The sequence below is a fragment of the Octodon degus genome, unplaced genomic scaffold (genome assembly GCF_000260255.1).
Source record: "Octodon degus isolate 3935 unplaced genomic scaffold, OctDeg1.0 scaffold00104, whole genome shotgun sequence".
Lineage (NCBI taxonomy): Eukaryota > Metazoa > Chordata > Mammalia > Rodentia > Octodontidae > Octodon > Octodon degus.
In genome coordinates this window covers 9,626,496-9,644,166 of record NW_004524680.1, presented here as the reverse complement: position 1 = coordinate 9,644,166, position 17,671 = coordinate 9,626,496, and the positions used below count along the sequence as shown (strand labels likewise).

Below are 17,671 nucleotides of genomic sequence, written 5' to 3'. Positions count from 1 at the left end.
TCAGAAGCTTCTTGGAAGAGGGTAATGATGGTTCAGCTATCTAATAGAGAAACACTCCCGCCCGGAGCATGAGTCCTGGAAGAGCAAGCTGCATAGATGCTGAGTCAACCCAGAGGCACTCAGAGCTTCAAGTGTGAGAGTGGGTGCTGTCAGCAGAGGTACAAAAACATAGAGAATGCTCTCAGCAATAAAACCATGTGAAAACGTGGATCTGATGCCACAAAATAAGTGTTTTAGAAACACTTTCATGCAGCTCAAGGGAGTTAAATAGTATCTCAATGAATCTTTGGCCTCTTCCTTAAATGGGTTCCTGTGGATTTGAGAATAGATGCTCTTATTTAGCTATTGATCATACCTGATTTACCACAGGAATAAACCCCAAAGTTATTGTTTAAATCGTTTCTAAGATATTGGTGAAATTATGACTAATTTTGCATAATTCTTTATGAAGCTTCTCTGATTCAAAGAAGGGTAAAAGAGCCACACTGAATTAGGAGGAATTCAAGGTCTAGGAATGTCCCTAATATTTGAGGATGACTTCTAAGCTAAGATGCCGCTCATTTTAGGATCCTTCACAACACACACGGCACAGCCACACATGGAGGTCATGGGCATAAAGCCATCATGGTCTTTTATGAAAAGTGTGTATTTTGTACTTTTATGTTAAATTTTATTAATTTATTCACCATTTCATTTCTTCTGCTTTTGTTTAAAGTCTCCTCATGACATTTAGGACATAACTTTGAAGAAAACTTCAAGTGTTTGTATTTAGCATAAAAAGCTTAAGAGATAAAACCATACACCTCTTTCCTCCAATATTTGTGGAACTTAAGCATTCTCAGAAAGTGTGACTTAAGAAGGTGACAAATTGAGGATATTTATAAGAATATAAATCTTCAACCTTTCACACAATAGGAGTTGTGCAAATATTCATAACTCATTAATATGCTCACTTCTCTGGAAACAAAATTTGAACAATCAATCATAAAATTCTGAAGATTTCAGAATAATGCAACTTGAACTGGAGAAGTAACCTGCAAGAAACACCTGTCTGTGGTATCAATCTTCTCCCAGGTGACTTCTTGGACCGGTGACAGTGTTGGGTAACTCAATGCATTGTTGGGAAGCTGCCCTATCTGTATTTATAACATGCCTCTACTCGCATGTGCATGACAGAAAAATAATCAAAGGCAATTTCCTGCCCTGATTTCTTATTCTAACAAAGCAATTGAGAATCTGGCCTCCTTGTAATTTAATATGAATACACGAGCTGTATTTGAGCTGATGAATGAGAAAGCTGTTCCAGGTTCCTGAAAATCCCACAACTTGGATGTAGTCTCTGTCATAGAAAAAGGTGCCCTGGAAGTAAAAGGTGATTAACCATAGGTGACAAAATAGTATCCAGCCACAAACCTGATTTCCTCAGAATGAATCCATTTATTCTCCTCCTCCAGTTCTTCCTTTATACATAACATTTCATTGACTCATAAATTAATTAATTCTTGCATTGTAATTATTCATGCATTTCATCATTATATCCATTCCAATAAGACATTTACTTCATTTATTCACTCTATTCCTTTTTATTTTTAAAATTCACCTCATTAATTTTTTTTAATTTATTAGTGCCACTCATCTATTGGTTTATTCAATTAATGTCTTCACCACATTCATGGATTTTTGTGTTTTATTTGCTGAACAACTTTTTTGTGCCACATATTTTTAAATGTATTTCATTGTTTCAAGGTTTCACTATGCAGTCTGGACTCATGGTGATCCTCCTGCCTTCAGCATCCCCAGCGCTGAGACTACAGGCATGCACCACTACACTCAGACTCTGGCTGGCTCAGCCCACCCTGGGGGTGGAGTTGGCATGATATGTGGTGCCAGGGATTGAATTATGGTCCCTGTGCTTGCCTAAGCAGGCACTTTAGTCCTCTGAGCTATCTCACTGGCCTCAACAGATATATTTTCTTATGGAACAAAGCCATACCATTTCACTACATCTATCATAATAACTTTTTCACAGTTTCTATTTGAATTATCTCTTAATAAGTGGTTAACCTAAATTCATTCATAAATATTATAATTTCGTATAGCATGTAATTTTTAGGAAGAGACTTAGAACTCACCATCAAGGCCATGGACACAAACCACCAGATGAATCCCATCTTCCAAGTTCTCTTCCTCCTCCTCTGGTGGGAAATACGGTGTATCAGAAGCCAGTACAGACAAGTCACTGTACAGAAATCCTTCAATCTTCAATTCTTTTTTAAATTTTTCTTTGGCCTGATAAAAACTGGAGAATATGCTAATTAATCACAAGCCAAGCTGTGCGCTTCCTTGAGCAGGAAATGAATTGAGCTGGCACGTAGGCATGAGGAGCGTCTCTAAGCCAAGTGTCTGGCGAGTGGCAAGCCCTGAATGTGAGACCGTGGTGAAGAACCCAGGGAGGGATGCTGCACTCTGAATATGAAGGCAGGAAAGGATTCACCCCAAACCAAAGGGCTTAGTTTCTTCAGATTTCTACATGGATGCTGCACTGAATAGGACGGTGGATAATGAGGCTTCTCAGATTCTAACCACTCCAAGAATCCAGGCACTCTTTAGAATGTTCTTCTTCGAGTACAAGTTTGTTCCTCTGACCCACAGGACCACCACAGCTTGTCCTTATCTGCTTTTCCAAGATAGTCTCCCCATGCTCCCCTTCTCTAATACATTTCCAAACCCCTCCCCCACAATGCTTGGCTTTACTTCTGTGTGCTCTGATGAAAGCAGTTCTGGATTTCAAAGTGACTTCCCACCTTGCTATTATGTTTTATATCAGGGTACTATGTTACCATAGTTACCAAGTTACCTGAAATGATGGTATTTAAAACATGGCTTCAGAATTAGATCGCTAAGGGCAGAATCCCAGAATACCTGCCACCAGTTACCTATGGAGTATCACTCATCTGACATACTTGGGACCAGACGAGTTTTCAGCTCTAGTTATTCTTCCAGATTTGGGACTATTTACATATACATAAGAGATATGTTGGGGATGGAACCCAAGACTAAATACGAAATGTAGTTTTGGTTTATGTACGTCAATAGAAGTATGAGGAAGGGAGTTTTATACAGTGGTTTTAATATCTTGGGGCATGATGTAATTTCATAGCGCGAATTTCTCCACTTGCATCATCATTTCAGTACTCAAAAAAGCTCTTGGTTTAAGAGTATGGAGAGAAGGTGGGGCTTAGGAGGAGAGGGCCTGCCTGGCTTGCGCAAGAGCAGAGGTTCAACCCCAAGCACTAAGAGAACACCCAGTACGTTAAGTTTTAGGATTTGATTCTGGAACACTTCAGGTTTCGGATTTTCAAGTTAGGAGGTTTAACTGGTTTTATTATGTATTTATTATTATGGTTTCTTTTTAGTCATTTCATCATCTTCATCATGATCATTAGCAGCACTGACTGCTATATATTTTACTTTTCTTTTGTTATAAGTGTCTCCTCTTAAGAGCTTTTCCTTTCTGCTGGATGGTTAAGACTAAGATAAAGCAGGACCTATGCAACAAGAGTTGTAGCTTTTGGATCTGATAAGGCCAGTGAAATCCCCTCAGGATTTATGCTGAGATCCTGTACTTTGTTCTAATGGTGTTTGTAAATAGGATATCATGTCCGCATCTTGTACAGCAAATAACCACTAGGAAGAGAGTATGCAATGTGTTCATTATTGAAACTGTGCTACCAATTTGATTTGAAACTGTATCATTGTTATTTGTCTCTCAATAAAATTACAGGAAAAGAAAAAAAAAGCTTTTCCTCATCACTATCACTATTGACAGGAGCTGCCCCCAGCCGCTTTTCTTTTTCCCCTCTGTCTGACTATGAGCCATGAATCATTACATTTACTTATTGTCCTCATTGATTTCTCACAAACTTCTGGCTCTCTTGACTGTGAGTATAGCAATCATCAGGATAACTCTGGCTGGGAAATGGATGTCATATCTATCTATCTATCTATCGATCGATAGATAGATATATAGATATATATGACATATATATGACATATATATATGACATATATATCAAGTGTTGTATTATAGGTATTGAATACTCTTTATGAAACAAAAAGTTCAATGTATATTGGCTTGGGAAATTTATTTATTTATTTATTTATTTATTTATTTATTTATTTATCTTTGGTACCAGGGATTGAACTCAAGACCTTGTACTTGCCAGGCAGGTGCTTATACTGCTGAGCTATCTCCCTGGCCCTAGAGCAATTTCTTTAGGGGAGAGCCATTAGCATTTTCCAAAAGAGTAAAATGATTTTATTATATACCCAAAAAGGTACATAGTTCATAAGCAGGGGAGCAACATGAAGAGGAACCTAACACAGGATAGAAGGACCGACTTCAGCCCTGCAAAAGGACTGGTCACTCTAAGAACCCCAAAAGCAACCCAAATTGGCTAAAGAAGTCCTAGTCTCTCAAAGGCTTTTTAAAAAATTACTCTCTCAAAATGTGCAAAGACAGTATAATGGTATTCATAAAGGAGTTGTGGATTATGGTAATAATGCAATGAAGCTTAAATGCCCATCTATAAAAGATCTGGTCAAAATATCATGGTGCACCTTACTTGAGGCACTGTGAGAACACTGAAGTGATGCAATGTTAGACTTATAAACAGAAAATGATTTTTCCAATATATTAATAAATTAGAAAAGTATCCATCCAGGAACTGACAGAATAATCTTATTTTGCATAAAAACCTCTACATATATAGAATAGTGATTGTGTAAGCTGCTCTAGTGAGAGGTCTGTTTGCTGATAATTTTTATACTATTCAACATTTCTGGTTTGTATGACATATTTATCATTTAAATGATATGCTTATTATTTATATGATACATGCATATGCTTAAATTGGAAAATAATAAATGTTAACTTTTAGGTTGAATGTATGCAACTGGGAAATCTGTGGAGCGGCCTAAGCAACTGTTTGGGAACACGTGCGCCATCACTGAGCTTACCTAAACATCCTTTCACTGACGTCTTCCTCCAACTTGCTAGAATGGGTAGAAACAACTCCAAAGGAACCCAGAGGCTGGTGGGTGATAGGAACAGGCGTCTGTTTGGAAGAGAATCCAGCTCTGGCGGGGGTGTCTTTGGGCACAGAGGAGAAAGGGAGACATGTGGCAGTGCAAGACAGGGATAAGTTGACGATCTCCACAGCCTTTAGGCTGTCCAGAGTGAAAGACTCTGCAGGGCTCAGGTGGGACCCCAGGATAGAAGTGGTGGTCTTCGGCTCCTGGTTCCTCAAAACATGGGAGGGAATGGAGTGAGTCACAGTGGGGCACACAGTGCCAGCTTCATATGCAACCTCCAGGGAGGCATCAGGTCCTTTGTTCCCCACCGTGCCATCTGTGAGGCAAGGTGGGGTGCTTCGCTGGCCTGCAGAATTTGGCTGGGTGGTATTGGCAGCTGACGCACAGCTGAATTCAGGCACCTTATGGTGAGACATCTCCCGATCCTCTGAGATGCAGCTGTTGGACAGAATGTGTTTGCCCACATTGAAGTCTCTAGGTCTTCCCTTTGGGGTTTCCATTAGTCCTCCATGGAAAGACCCAGTCCTTGCATTTTCAAGTGTTATGGTGTGTGGTATTTTTAAATCAAGACCTTTGGCTTCCTTACCTGGAGTGCTTTCAGTTCTACCATCCAGAAGACAGCTTCCTTGAGCAACGAAACAAGTCTCTTTCCCTTTGGGGATGTCCATGTACCCAGGGCCCTGCTGTTTCTCAGCGTCTAAGTCTCCTTCTACCAGGGAATGGCCTTCTCTGTCATCCTTGGCGCTGGAGCCATCACAAGGCTGAGAGCTGTGAGCAGGGGCAACTTTGCTCTTGCTGTGCACATCTGCAGCTTCAGCAGAGCCTCCCTGTCTATTCCCGATGTCTTCACTCTCAGAAGACTCCTCTGGGCTGCTGATTTGAGGTGCAGATGCAGACTTGGTTAGCTTGGTGAGTGCCAGCTCTCGCTCCTCCTCTTCAAAGGGCAAGGAGCTGATGGAGGTAAGAGAAGCCTGGATGCCACTGGGCAGACTTGTGTTACTCTCTGTGTGTCCCCCCTCTAAGGAGTTCCTGTGCAGGGTGTGCCTCTGAGCCAGCTGGCACAAGACTTCCCGGTCACTGGGTAACTCTAGGGCCCTGCTTCGAGCTTCTGACCAGGCCACCGAGCTTGGTTCACTCTCAATGCCTGAGTCAGATATGATAGAGGAAGACCTCTTGATGACCCCAGAAAGCACCGATAGCTCCTCCTGCTCTTCTGTGTGACAGTCCTGCAGAGAAGACTTGATATCCAAGGGTGCTCTCAAAGTGTAGCTAGGAGGGTCACAGGGCTTTGCAGGGGTGAGCTTCAGGCTCAGCAACCCTGGCTTCCCCTCTTGATCTGTTCCCTTTCCTGGGGTGCTGAGCTCAGGGAGGGCTGTTTTGTCTGGAGAGATGGCATCCTGGTGGTTTCTACCCACTACCATTTTGCTTGGCCTTTCCGTAATGTGCTTGCTGTCTCTAGAGCTTTTCCTTTCATGGTGAGTACTAAGCAGCTCCATAGGCTCGGGTCTGGATGGGTTCTTATTGCTGGATTTCACATCAATGTAGGTCAGTGCTGGGGCCTGCCCTTCATCTGGGCCCACACTCCTTCTAGGAACATCCACCTCAGCCACGGTATATGTTCCAGCGTCAGAGCATTGAGCAGTCCAGCATTCATCTTCAGCAACCCCTGCTTTATTGTGGAATTCGCCAATTGTCAGATACACCTCCGACTCAAAACACATGTCCACCTGACTCTGTGTGGTCACAGTCCCACCTGGCTCTGGACACCTGCTGATTTCTTTCTCAGCGTCCATTTGGGCTGGCTTCATGGTAGATAACACCAGGCCTTCCTTAAAAGAGGATGTTGTATTGACAATATGGTTGTCTTCCTTCTCTTTTAGGTTCATGATGGCAGGGACTGCTGCTGGACCATCAAAGTCAGGATAAACATTCAAATTATTCCCTGCAAGAGAAAAGGAAAAGCAAAAGGATGAAAATGGAAAAGTGTATTGTGATTGACAAAATACAGTGATATCTTGGTTCATGATCTTAATTTGTTATGTGATTTTGGAAAAGATGGCCATGTTTGAGTTTGTACTGGAAAATGGACTGTAGTCATGTTTGTCATCCAACCTAGAGTGTCCAAAGAGAAACAAATTTGTGTCTATTGCTTTGTTTGTAAACCAAATTGTTCATGAATAAAAATATTTGTGAACTGAGGTACCACTATGTATTTTCATGAGTTATATAAATACCTACTCATGCACAAAAATTGGAAGTCTTTTATTTCTTTTCTTTCTTTTATTTTATGTATTTGGTACAGGGTCTCACTATGCAGATCAACCCATAGTGATCCTCCTGTTGCAGCCTCTCCAGCACTGGGATTATAGGAGTGTGTCATCATGCCTGGTCTTGGTGGCTAGTCAGGTGTGCCTGGGGCAAGGCTGGTGTGGCATGCGGTACTGTGGATCAAACCTGGGTCATTGTGCTTTCTTAGGCAGGTGCTTAGACCACTGAGCTATCTCTGCCGCCCTTTTATTTCTTTTCTATGGAAAATATTTTCTTGCTTGGAATATCCCAAGTGATAGAAGTGTCTTTGCTATTCATGTGGGTCCTAACTGCTTATGTTAGTGAGGTGACCTATGATGAATTCATAGTTTATACTAATGAGTGAGGACAGGGGCTGGTCCAGACAGAAAGACTAAACTTGTGATTAGTGGGTTTGGACATGGAGCAAAATAGGATCAGTCTGACTGACCATGAGGGGGAAACAGAGTTCAATCATGTGGCCAATGTCTGAATCAATCCTGTCATATAATGAAACCCCAGCTACTCCAGATGCCCCAACTCAGGATGGCTGTTTTGGTTGACAGTACAGAGTGCTGCTCCAGGAGGCTGGTAAAGCCTAAGAACAGAAGGCGTTGCTGTCTGGGGCCTCCCAGTCTTCAGCCTAAGGAGATTCTTTTTTCTTTTTTCTCTTTCCTTTTCTCCTCCTCACCCCCACATTTTCGTCTCCCTCCTCCCCTTCTATCTCTTCTTTCCTCTCTACCTCCTCCTCCTCCCTCTCCTTTTCATCTCCCTCCTCCCTCTCCTCTTTCTTCTTTTCTTTCTTTCCTCTCTCTTTCATTCCTCTGTCCTTGTTTCTTCTTTGTATTCTTCACATTTTTTTTTATGAGAAGGTAGGTATAGGTACAATCCTTTCCTTGGTTCTGTGAGTCACTCCAGCCAATCACTGAATATGAGGGGCTCATGGGAAACCAGACTCTGCAGCTCATTGGCCAGAAGTCTGAATGGAGTGGGAGGCCTTTAGTCTGGGTCTGGTGTCTGATGTGCAGCTAGTCTTACAGGAACTACACCTATTAGTGTGAAGCTTGTTCTATCTCTGGGTTGTTTGCTTTACATTGTTAGAAAGAAAATCTTACCAAAGTTTGTTTACTAGTTTCCATTTAGAAATGGTGAGGCTTTCTCTACTTTTGCACCATATTTTCAGAATCACAAGCTCAACTTTATAGTCAGGATGATTCCTGAAAATCAGATGATTTTCAACACTGACTTTGCCATTTGCCAGGCAAGAGACTCTAGGAAACTGTGGAATCTAAATAAGCTTTATTTTCCATTAATGTGTACTAGTTCTCCTTGGTCAGCTTGAAGATGGGGAGATTCACCATAACCCAATCACAGCTCATGTGCAAGTCATGATTCAAACAAATCACATATGGGGAAAATTTCTTTTTGAAAAAAAAAATCCAGTTTAAATTCTTTAACCAGGTAATTATCCTTGGTGATAGCCACACCATAAGGAAGTTTTCAGAATCACACTGCTCTTCATAGGCAGATGGAAGTAGCTATTTTTATTTTCTTTAAGTCAACTATTCTCTTTCACAATGTCTTTCTATTTCAATCTCTCCTCTTTTGTCCTCTTCCTTCTCTTCTCTCTCCTCCTTCTCCAAGCTGTCTCCTTACCAATAATTAGCAAAAGTAAACATCTCCCAGGTCTATCTGTTCCAAAACTAAGATCAGAAATTTATGTGATCCATTACTCAATTTCCCTACACACAAAATAAAAAAGGATGCACATTTTATTTTATTTAAAAGCACTTACATCGTCTTTATGATCTTTACAGAAGCTAAATGGATATGATCTCTTTTGACTGTTACCATGAAATAAACTTCTGCTATACCATTGGGGAGTTTTAATCACTATCATCTCATAACCTTAAGAGAAAGTTTTGATTGGGTAAAGGAAAAATGAATATCTTCCTACCTAGATGCGTGTCATGCAGCTGGAGAGGCTGTGAGCAGACTTCTCTTTCTTTGAGAGACCTACTCATGTCATAAGTGAAGCTGACATATTCTATGGCAATTCTTACACATCCTCCGGCCATGTGAGAACCTGTTGGCTCATCTCAGGTCTTTGCCAGAGGGAAGAGTTTGTGTTCTATGCCTCTCTACAGCTCCAAGGCTAGCACCGTGGTTAGTACCTATCTGATAAATCATGCTCATAAAATGAACAGAGACTAGAACTAAAGTCCGGCAGAACACAAAACAGAGAACAAACGTTGGAATCTTTTTCAGAGCACAACAGCCTTTGCCTTGATGCGATTTTGAAAACACTGGGAAACATACACAAGTACGGCTTGTTCTCCTGCCAAAATTAAGTGGGTGGCAGCAAAACTGTGGAGACAGTGAAAAGGGGAGCAGTTTCCATGGGTGAGAAGACAAGGAGGGAGGGTCTGCACAGTGCTGAGAAGATGTTCTGGGGGATACTGCAACAGCGCACACACGTCGCTGCACATGTGTGCAAGCTTGCCGCGGCCAGCCAGCTTCTCAGGTGTCTCTTACCTCCCTCTTTGCTGAGAAGCTGAGACTTCTAGTAAATTAATCCTCTTTTTGAAAAGGAAAGGGAAACAAGCAATGAAAAATAAGGGAGGAATCCTTGGGGATATGAACTGAGCTCTTTGGAAGAGAGAATGAATTATAAAAGGCTGCACCCTGGGTTACACATCCTGGGCAGGCCTGGGTGAGCTCCTGAGTGTATGGAGCAGGAGAACACAGCAGGGGACCTGGGCCTGGAACGTGGACCACCAGGCATAGCACAGTTGGGGAAGGAGTTCAGGCTTTATGTTTTTGGAGACAGGATGTGAATGCTCAGAATAGAAAGTATTTATCATAGACAATTAAGAAAATATGCAAGAAATGCAGTAGGAAAGTGGTTACCAAAGTAACAGCAATTTTCTTCACCATTACCGTTGAGACAAAAATCTCAGGAGCAAGGGGTCACATTTATATTGGAAGTCAGACACCATGGCATGAAATGGTATGAGCATGCGCTACCCTTGACTGCTCCATGCCTGCTGGCTTTTCACTGCCCACAGATGGATCTGCTTACTGTTCACTATGTGCCTGTGTCTAGTTTTCCCACCAAAGCCTCATGCACTCATAAGAGAGGTTTTTCAAGTGGTGAGCAGATCTAGGCTGTGCGATTCTAAATTAGTCCCCTGATTGGTTTAGCAGAGTCCTGGGTGTGGATGATGAGAAGCCTCACCTTGCTGTGGGTAGCACCCCTCAAAGAGCTTGTACCCTGGATGGGCAAAAGGGAAAGGATTGCGTTGCTGCTGCTCCTTGCTGCTTTCTGCCTACCACGCTATTACCTGTTTTCCCTCTGTGATGCCCCTCTGCCACACTGTCCCCTTAGAGCCAACTGATTACAGATTGCAACCTCCACAAACTGTGATCCTTCGCTCCTCGAACTTGTGGTTGTCTAGAAAGATTTGTTCTGATAGTGTTTGTGGACAGGATATCATGTCACATCTTGTACTATGAATAACCACTAAGAAGACAAAAATATGCAATGTATTAATTATTGAAACTGTCCTACTAATCAGATTTAAACTGTCTCATTGCTATTTGTTTCTCAATGCAATCATTAAAAAAAAAAAATGAAAGTAACTAGGATTCGCACATTTACTTCAGGGAGGGAGAATTGCTCCCCCTTTTGGCCAACTGCACACAGTTACTAATATTTGAGAAAAAAGAAAAATTCACATTTAGATAATGTGTCTAACTCTTGAGGCGTTGGCCAAATTAGCCAATTGTTATGGGACAGGGCCATGGTAAGGAGGGGCAGGATGTTCCAGACAGAGAAGACAGGGTTTGCTGAGGATGTGCTGCTCAGAAGGTGTCCAAGCCATGGTATTGGCGCTCAACAGCATTACTGTTTCTCAACACTTCTATTTGCTGTGCTATTTAACTCCCTGCAAGAGTGGAATGCAGGCACTGTGCGAATGACAGCCTGTTGGAAGGGAGTGATTAGAAGAAGTGGTTCTCCTTGCTAAAGGTTTGGATTTGGGATGGATGAAGCATCCAATCACTTTGTGAAGGAACATGATTGTTGGAGTGACACAAAGGACGCTGCTAAAGCAATCTGGGGAACAGGATTAGATACAGAGAGGGAAAAGGAGAAGCCCAAGGAGACAGCTGGGCCTCTGACCGTTTCTGCCTAGGCTTCTTCTAAAACATGAGATGAGAGTGCTGTCTTCATGAGTCTTCAGAGTCCTGAGCCTCACGTACTTTGCACAGGGGCAAAGGGATGCTGGCCCTAAAATGCTACATTGATACAGGCCATAAATGGCTCCTCATGAGGCCACCCCAGCCATGTCTTACTGCCAATTCACTCTGGAGGGTTCTAACACGAGAGAGAAAGGGGAACGGATGGGCAAAGGAGGCCTAGACTGACTGCCCCTGGCTTGCCGGTGGGGGCTGCAGGGTAGATCTCAGAGAGAAAGCTGACTGATAGAAAATACAAATATACAATACAATTGCACCCATGTGCCAAGGGATTCACTCAAGTATCTATTAATATCTGGAGAAAAAGACATGAAAAGATAAGTATGCCAGAACCTGGCAATGATAGTGAGTGCTTAATTTCTTCTCTACCTGTTCAAATTTTCTATAAATTATATAAACACAAGGCAATGACCTCTCTCTCTCTCTCTCTCTCTCTCTCTCTCTCTCTCTCTCTCTCCATCTAAGAAGGACTCTGACTCTGCTATTTAGATTTGTTTTGCGCAGTTAGATTGGAGGCTGGCTCCAGGCCATGCACCTTTTCGCTGTCATGCACCTGGTTGATGCTAGACGTCAGAGCATAAATGAGACCAGCATTCACATGGGTGCAGGAATGTGCTTCCTCGGAAGGCGCTGAGATTTCTGGGCACCACTCCAGTCTCGCAGTGCAGACCCTCTGCAGTGCAGCCATTCTGCCTTTCATTGGAATGATGGACCCTCCAGTACTATGGTCAAGACCCCACTTGGGCAGAGAGGAAAGGGGAGGATGAGCTTCTGTCTTTGGCTGTGAGCTAACTGTCACATCTTCAGTGTACACGTAGACTCCTTGTGCCTCAGTTTCTCTCTGTGAGGTATGAATCGTAAGGTTATGCACAGAATTAATGACACAAAGCCCTTCGACCTCTGGCATGGAGCCTGGCACATTCTGGTCCTTGCTGGCTTTCTGTCATCATAGCTGCAGCAGAGGACAGAGCACTGATGCGCGTCACATGTCCACACCCGCAGCGCCAGTCGCTCTGGAGATGCACACGTGAAGAATGCATGCACACATGCTTAGAATACCCCAAAATGAGGCATTGGTCTCTAAGCAGTTCTATGACCCACTTTCCCTAATATTTTCATGGCATCGAAAGAAACTTCTAGGAAATGGCTGTCCGTATAGGACAGTAAAGTTCCAATAGGAATGTCCTTACATTTCAATCACACACTTGTGGTGAGAGGGACATTTACCAACCCCAAGTCACCGCGCTGGGCTGGAGCCCCTCTTATCAGTGACAATATAGAGGCTCTGGGCACCCCCACACTGCAGGCAACAACATTGGAGTCTTCACAGTAATTGCTCGTTTTTAAAAATTAATTTAACCACATCACTGAAAAAGTCTTTTAAACAATGAGCTTAACCTTAATCTCTGCTTCTCCTCTGTTTGGAGAATATAGTTTGTTAATTTGGTTCCATTGCTGCTGATGCTATAAACAGAATGAATTCCAAGACTCTTCCTCTGGAAAGACTGTTTGTTTGTCTGCTTGCTTGCTTGTTTGTGAAACAGGGCCTCACTGTGTAGTTCAGGCCTGCTTTGCACTCTGGACAATCCTCCTGCCTCAGCCTCCAGAGTGCTCTACATTCATATACCACCACACACAACTCAAAAAGCCTTATTAATTGAACCTTTCCAAAACAACCAAAGCAGACAGACCTGTCACTGGGCAGTCCACGTATCTGTCCTCAAAGATGACCGGCAGGGTGTTCCAGTCGCCGTCGATGTCCAGGCACTCTGCAGGCAGCGGGGGCATGCTGCTGAGGTACTCTGAACTCCGCACATCCAGGGACAGCTGGCTGTGGGTCTGCATCCTGGGGGCACATGGACAGGGTGAGCACCCAAGAAAGACAGACATTCTTTAAAGTACCGTATCATGCTAATACATTCAGAAATTCTTAGCAGGTGCTGGCCATAGCTATCCGCTCCTCCATCCACACTTCCATTTCCCACACACAACATGAACCCCCAAAGCCATAGATGGCTACTTTGTTTGGAAACTAGTTCAGGTGCTGGAACTAGAGGCATGAACGTCAGGACTGTGTGAAACCCAAGGTTAGCTGTCACACACACTTAGTGGAATATTGTCAAAGAGTGGCACATCACGTGAGCATCTAAGTGGCTAAGAATATTAAATTAAAGTAGTACTTCAGAGTTCTTTTTAACATTTTAAAAATTCTATTTATTTATTTACTTATTTGGTACAAGATCTCAGTAAGGAGCTTAGACTCATAGTGATCCTCTTGTCTCAGCCTCCCCAGCACTAGGATTACAAGTGTGCACCACCACACCCAGTTTCCATTGTTAATGTGGTAGATCCAGGGTTCCAGGGTCAGCACGGCAGGTGGTACCAGGGATCGAACCTGGGTCCCTGTAATTGTCAGGCAGTTGCTTAGAATACTGAGTCATCTCCCCAGCCCTACTTTGGAGTTCTTATCATTTCTTTTACTTCTGTACTTACTATACCATGGAGGGCTTGACCCATATTTTAGCATGTTTGAATTCAAACACACCTAAAATATGTTTTTATTAATGATTTTGTGGACAACTAGTATATTTGATAAGGGTATTAGTTCTCTTAATTCAGGAGTCATGTTTTGGTTCTTCCATGTGTGATTCTTAAAATGTCTATATTTTCTCCATTAACCAAACATTTTTCCATCAAGAGGAACTGATTCCAAGGATTAAAACAAGCCTTGTTTCTCATTCAAAGACTCGGGAGGTATAAACCATTTATTCTCTTCTCCTTTCGTCTCCACACAATGAAGAGATATTATTTTACCCTATGAAAAAAACTAGGTAGGCATTGCTTCTCCCCATTAAATAGCTGCTTGGTCCCCTCTCTGCAGGGGAGGAGGGGCCCTGCGGGCCTGTAGAGTCTGGGGATTCAGCATACAGAGGTAACTTCTTGCTGTCTGTACATCTTGTGTCTGTGGACCTTTTGGAAGCAGCTTAAACTCGGGGAGTGTCTTTCTCCCTTCCCAGCCACAGAACACCTGTGCCTGCAGAGTAAGAGATTGTACCTAAGGAGCTCTCACAGGCCCAAAGAAACTGGTACAGAGGACGCGGTGTAGTGAATCCCTGTCTCAACAAAAGAAATTATGAAACACCAAAGCATTTCGTGTGATGGAAACAGACTACATCTGAGCTTGAATCTAGTCCATCATTTGCAGAGTCAATAAGAAACAAATACCCAAGGCCAGCCAGATAGCCCAACGGACTAAAGCACCTGCTCAGGCAGATGCAGGGACCGGGGTAGGATCCCAGGCATGCTGTGCCAGACTCATCCCTGGGGCACGCTGAGAGGGTGACTCTGATTGGGCGAGGTGACAGGCACCCGTAATCCCAGAGCTTGGGCGACTGAACACAGGTGGATCACTATAAGTCCACTTTGTGTAATGAGCCCCTGTAGACCCTGTACTAAATACAAAAAATAAAAGGAAGGATGGAATGGAGGCAAGGAGGGAGGGAGGGAGGAAAGAAGAAAGGAAGGAAGGAAGGAAGGAAGGAAGGAAGGAAGGAAGGAAGGAAGGAAGGAAGGAAGGAAGAGGCCAAGCAGGTGACTCACAGTGGAACATGAAGCTGTTGGAGAATCAGGTCTGAGCTTTATGGGCAAGGTATGCTTTCCCACTGCGAGGTTACTTTGAGCTCAGAGTTTTTGAGCATGTGAGTAAGTAGCTGAAATCATGGTAGCACCTGTTAAGAAAACATCTAGGGGTGCAAAGTGCCACGAAGAGCTCCGTGCCAGTCCCTGTCCACAAAACTTTTCTGAGAGGTCTCTGGGTCAGCATCCTGGTGTGATTTTAAGCCCAACCACAGGAACCCCAAAGCCTTGCAGAGCACGCTCTGGAGGAAGCTGTCTTGCCTACACTGCTTCGTGCACAGCAGCGCAGCTTCTGTGGGAGATGCCGGATGGCGGTGGCTACCGGCAGAACCATGACTTCACGCTGACTTTATTCGGATAGCAAGTCTGGTTCACTGGGATACACGGGAGTGCCACATTAACAAAGGGTGCCCTTGTGGTGCTAAGTGGCATATCAGCCCAACTGAAGGAAGACTTCTCAGGTTATCTGTGGGCATGCTTTGGGCCACCTGGCATGTGAGTTGGAGGGCAAAGTGAGTAAGACCAGCCTCCAGGTGGGCAGAGATCTCTAGTCAATGCGGGTCTGGATGGAACCCAAAGGGTATAAGGTGAATCTTTGCTCTCTGCTTTGGATTCAGGATACTTTTTTCTATTCCCTCTTTTCCTTCTTGCTACAGTCACCAGCTTTGGGACTGCAGGACTCACACTCATGGGCCACCAAGGATTCAGGCTTTGGGGCCGAACTGAGAGCTGCCCCAGCACTTGCGTGGCCCTGCGATCCTCAGACTTGAGCTGAGCCCTGCTTCTACTTTCCCTGCACCGCTGCAGGTCTTCACCACCACGGTGTAACTCAGTTCCTCTAATTAATCCCTTCGCGTTCATATCCACAAGGTTCTTGGGGATTATCGGGTGTGAATTGATAAAAACAAGGGGAAGAGAAGGGTTTCAGGCAGGAATCCCCTCTCCTCCAAGGAAAAGCTCAAAGAATATTACTCTATCTGGAGTTCCCGAATCCATGCCTTCGGGAATTAATGAGAATTCTTCTTAAGTGATAAACAGCTGTACAAACAGAGGAGGGCAATGCAAGGAGGAAGGGACTGTTAATAACTATGTTAGTATCTAAGAGTTGCATTCACTAAGTGAGAAATTCCCACTCTTATCCTCAAAATGCCTCAGAGTATAGATTCTGTCTTACTCTCTTCAGATGGTTGCATCCCCCTCTCCTGGTCACACACTTATTCCAGCTGACTATAGTAGCCATACAAATAGGAAGACACTAACTCAGAAGGAGTCCTGCCCCTGTGGACTGTGTCCACCTGCTTGTGAGCAGGCACCTCCAGAGCTGGGGGGCATGTGGTGGATGGTCCTTCTGCACATCCAAATGGTTGTCAAGATAGGTACCGTGCATGTAAATCAGTCTGAATCACAGCAAGTAAAGGCCTCACAGTTGGTGTATTTAGGCAAATATCCTTGGGTTTCAGTCAGGTCATTCCACGCACCCATCCAGGGTAGGGTCTTACAGGCCACACAGGGCCTGACACAACCACACATTTCAACAGCAAGTTTGCCCTGACTCCAGAAGTACAGCCTGACAGTATAGAATACTCCCATTTTGGAAGGTGAAAACATACATTTTATTTTTATTTTAATGTGGTTCAATATCTATTGTTGTAGAGAAGGTGCAGCCAGGAGGCTAAGAGGGAGGGCTCTGGACTCTGGTAGATTGCTGTTTCTGTCTTTCTTGCTGTGTGGGCTAAGGCAAGTTACTTAGCCTCTCAGAGTCTAGATTCCCCCAGTTTCTTCTTGGGTAAGTGAAGGGACAGTGCAGGCCCTCCCACACAGGGTAAATGAGAATGTTAAGTGAGTCGATGCATGTCAGATTGGGACAGTTTCTTATGAGAATCCTGGCCACAGGCTGTGAGGACCGGCAAGGCAGGTAAATGCCTATCATATTTCAGCCCAACATACAGAGCATCTTATAGAATGAACGCTTTGTAAAATGTTAGACCATGTGGCAATTCTCAAAAGGAAAATGTAATAGTCAAATTGACATCTCATTGATCATATTACGAAAATGAATGCCTTAGCAGTCTCCATGTCCTTTGCTGCCTCCACACTAATTCATCAACAAACAACCCAACATCATCAAATGTACGAATCCCTGGGGGCCCCTGGTGAGAGAGAGGAGGGACAGAAAACCACACACCATGCTTGCTGCCCCTCCATTCTGAAAGACAGTGTGTGTGTGTGTGTGTGTGTGTGTGTGTGTGTGTGTTTTACCGGATTGAGCTCAGGGTTTTCAGGTTGAGCTACTTCCCCAGTCCTTTATTATTATTCCTGTTTAGAGGCAGGGTCTCACTAAGTTCCTCAGGCTGAGCTGCAACTTGGGGTCTCCTGCCTCAGCCTGCCATTCTGT

General features: G+C 43.7%; 1 protein-coding gene across 3 annotated transcripts in view; it reads right to left on the bottom strand.

Annotated features, from left to right (window-relative positions):
- Window positions 1-17,671, bottom strand: part of Fam135b (family with sequence similarity 135 member B) — a 266,786-nt gene that overhangs the window by 17,721 nt on the left and 231,394 nt on the right. For all 3 annotated transcript variants that reach the window (XM_023723955.1, XM_023723957.1, XM_023723956.1), the window contains 3 exons: window positions 13,332-13,486; window positions 5,020-7,036; window positions 2,133-2,299 (listed from right to left, as the gene is read on the bottom strand). In XM_023723955.1, coding sequence (XP_023579723.1) covers window positions 2,133-2,299; window positions 5,020-7,036; window positions 13,332-13,486 — 2,339 coding nt within the window. The remainder of the gene's footprint in view (window positions 1-2,132; window positions 2,300-5,019; window positions 7,037-13,331; window positions 13,487-17,671) is intronic.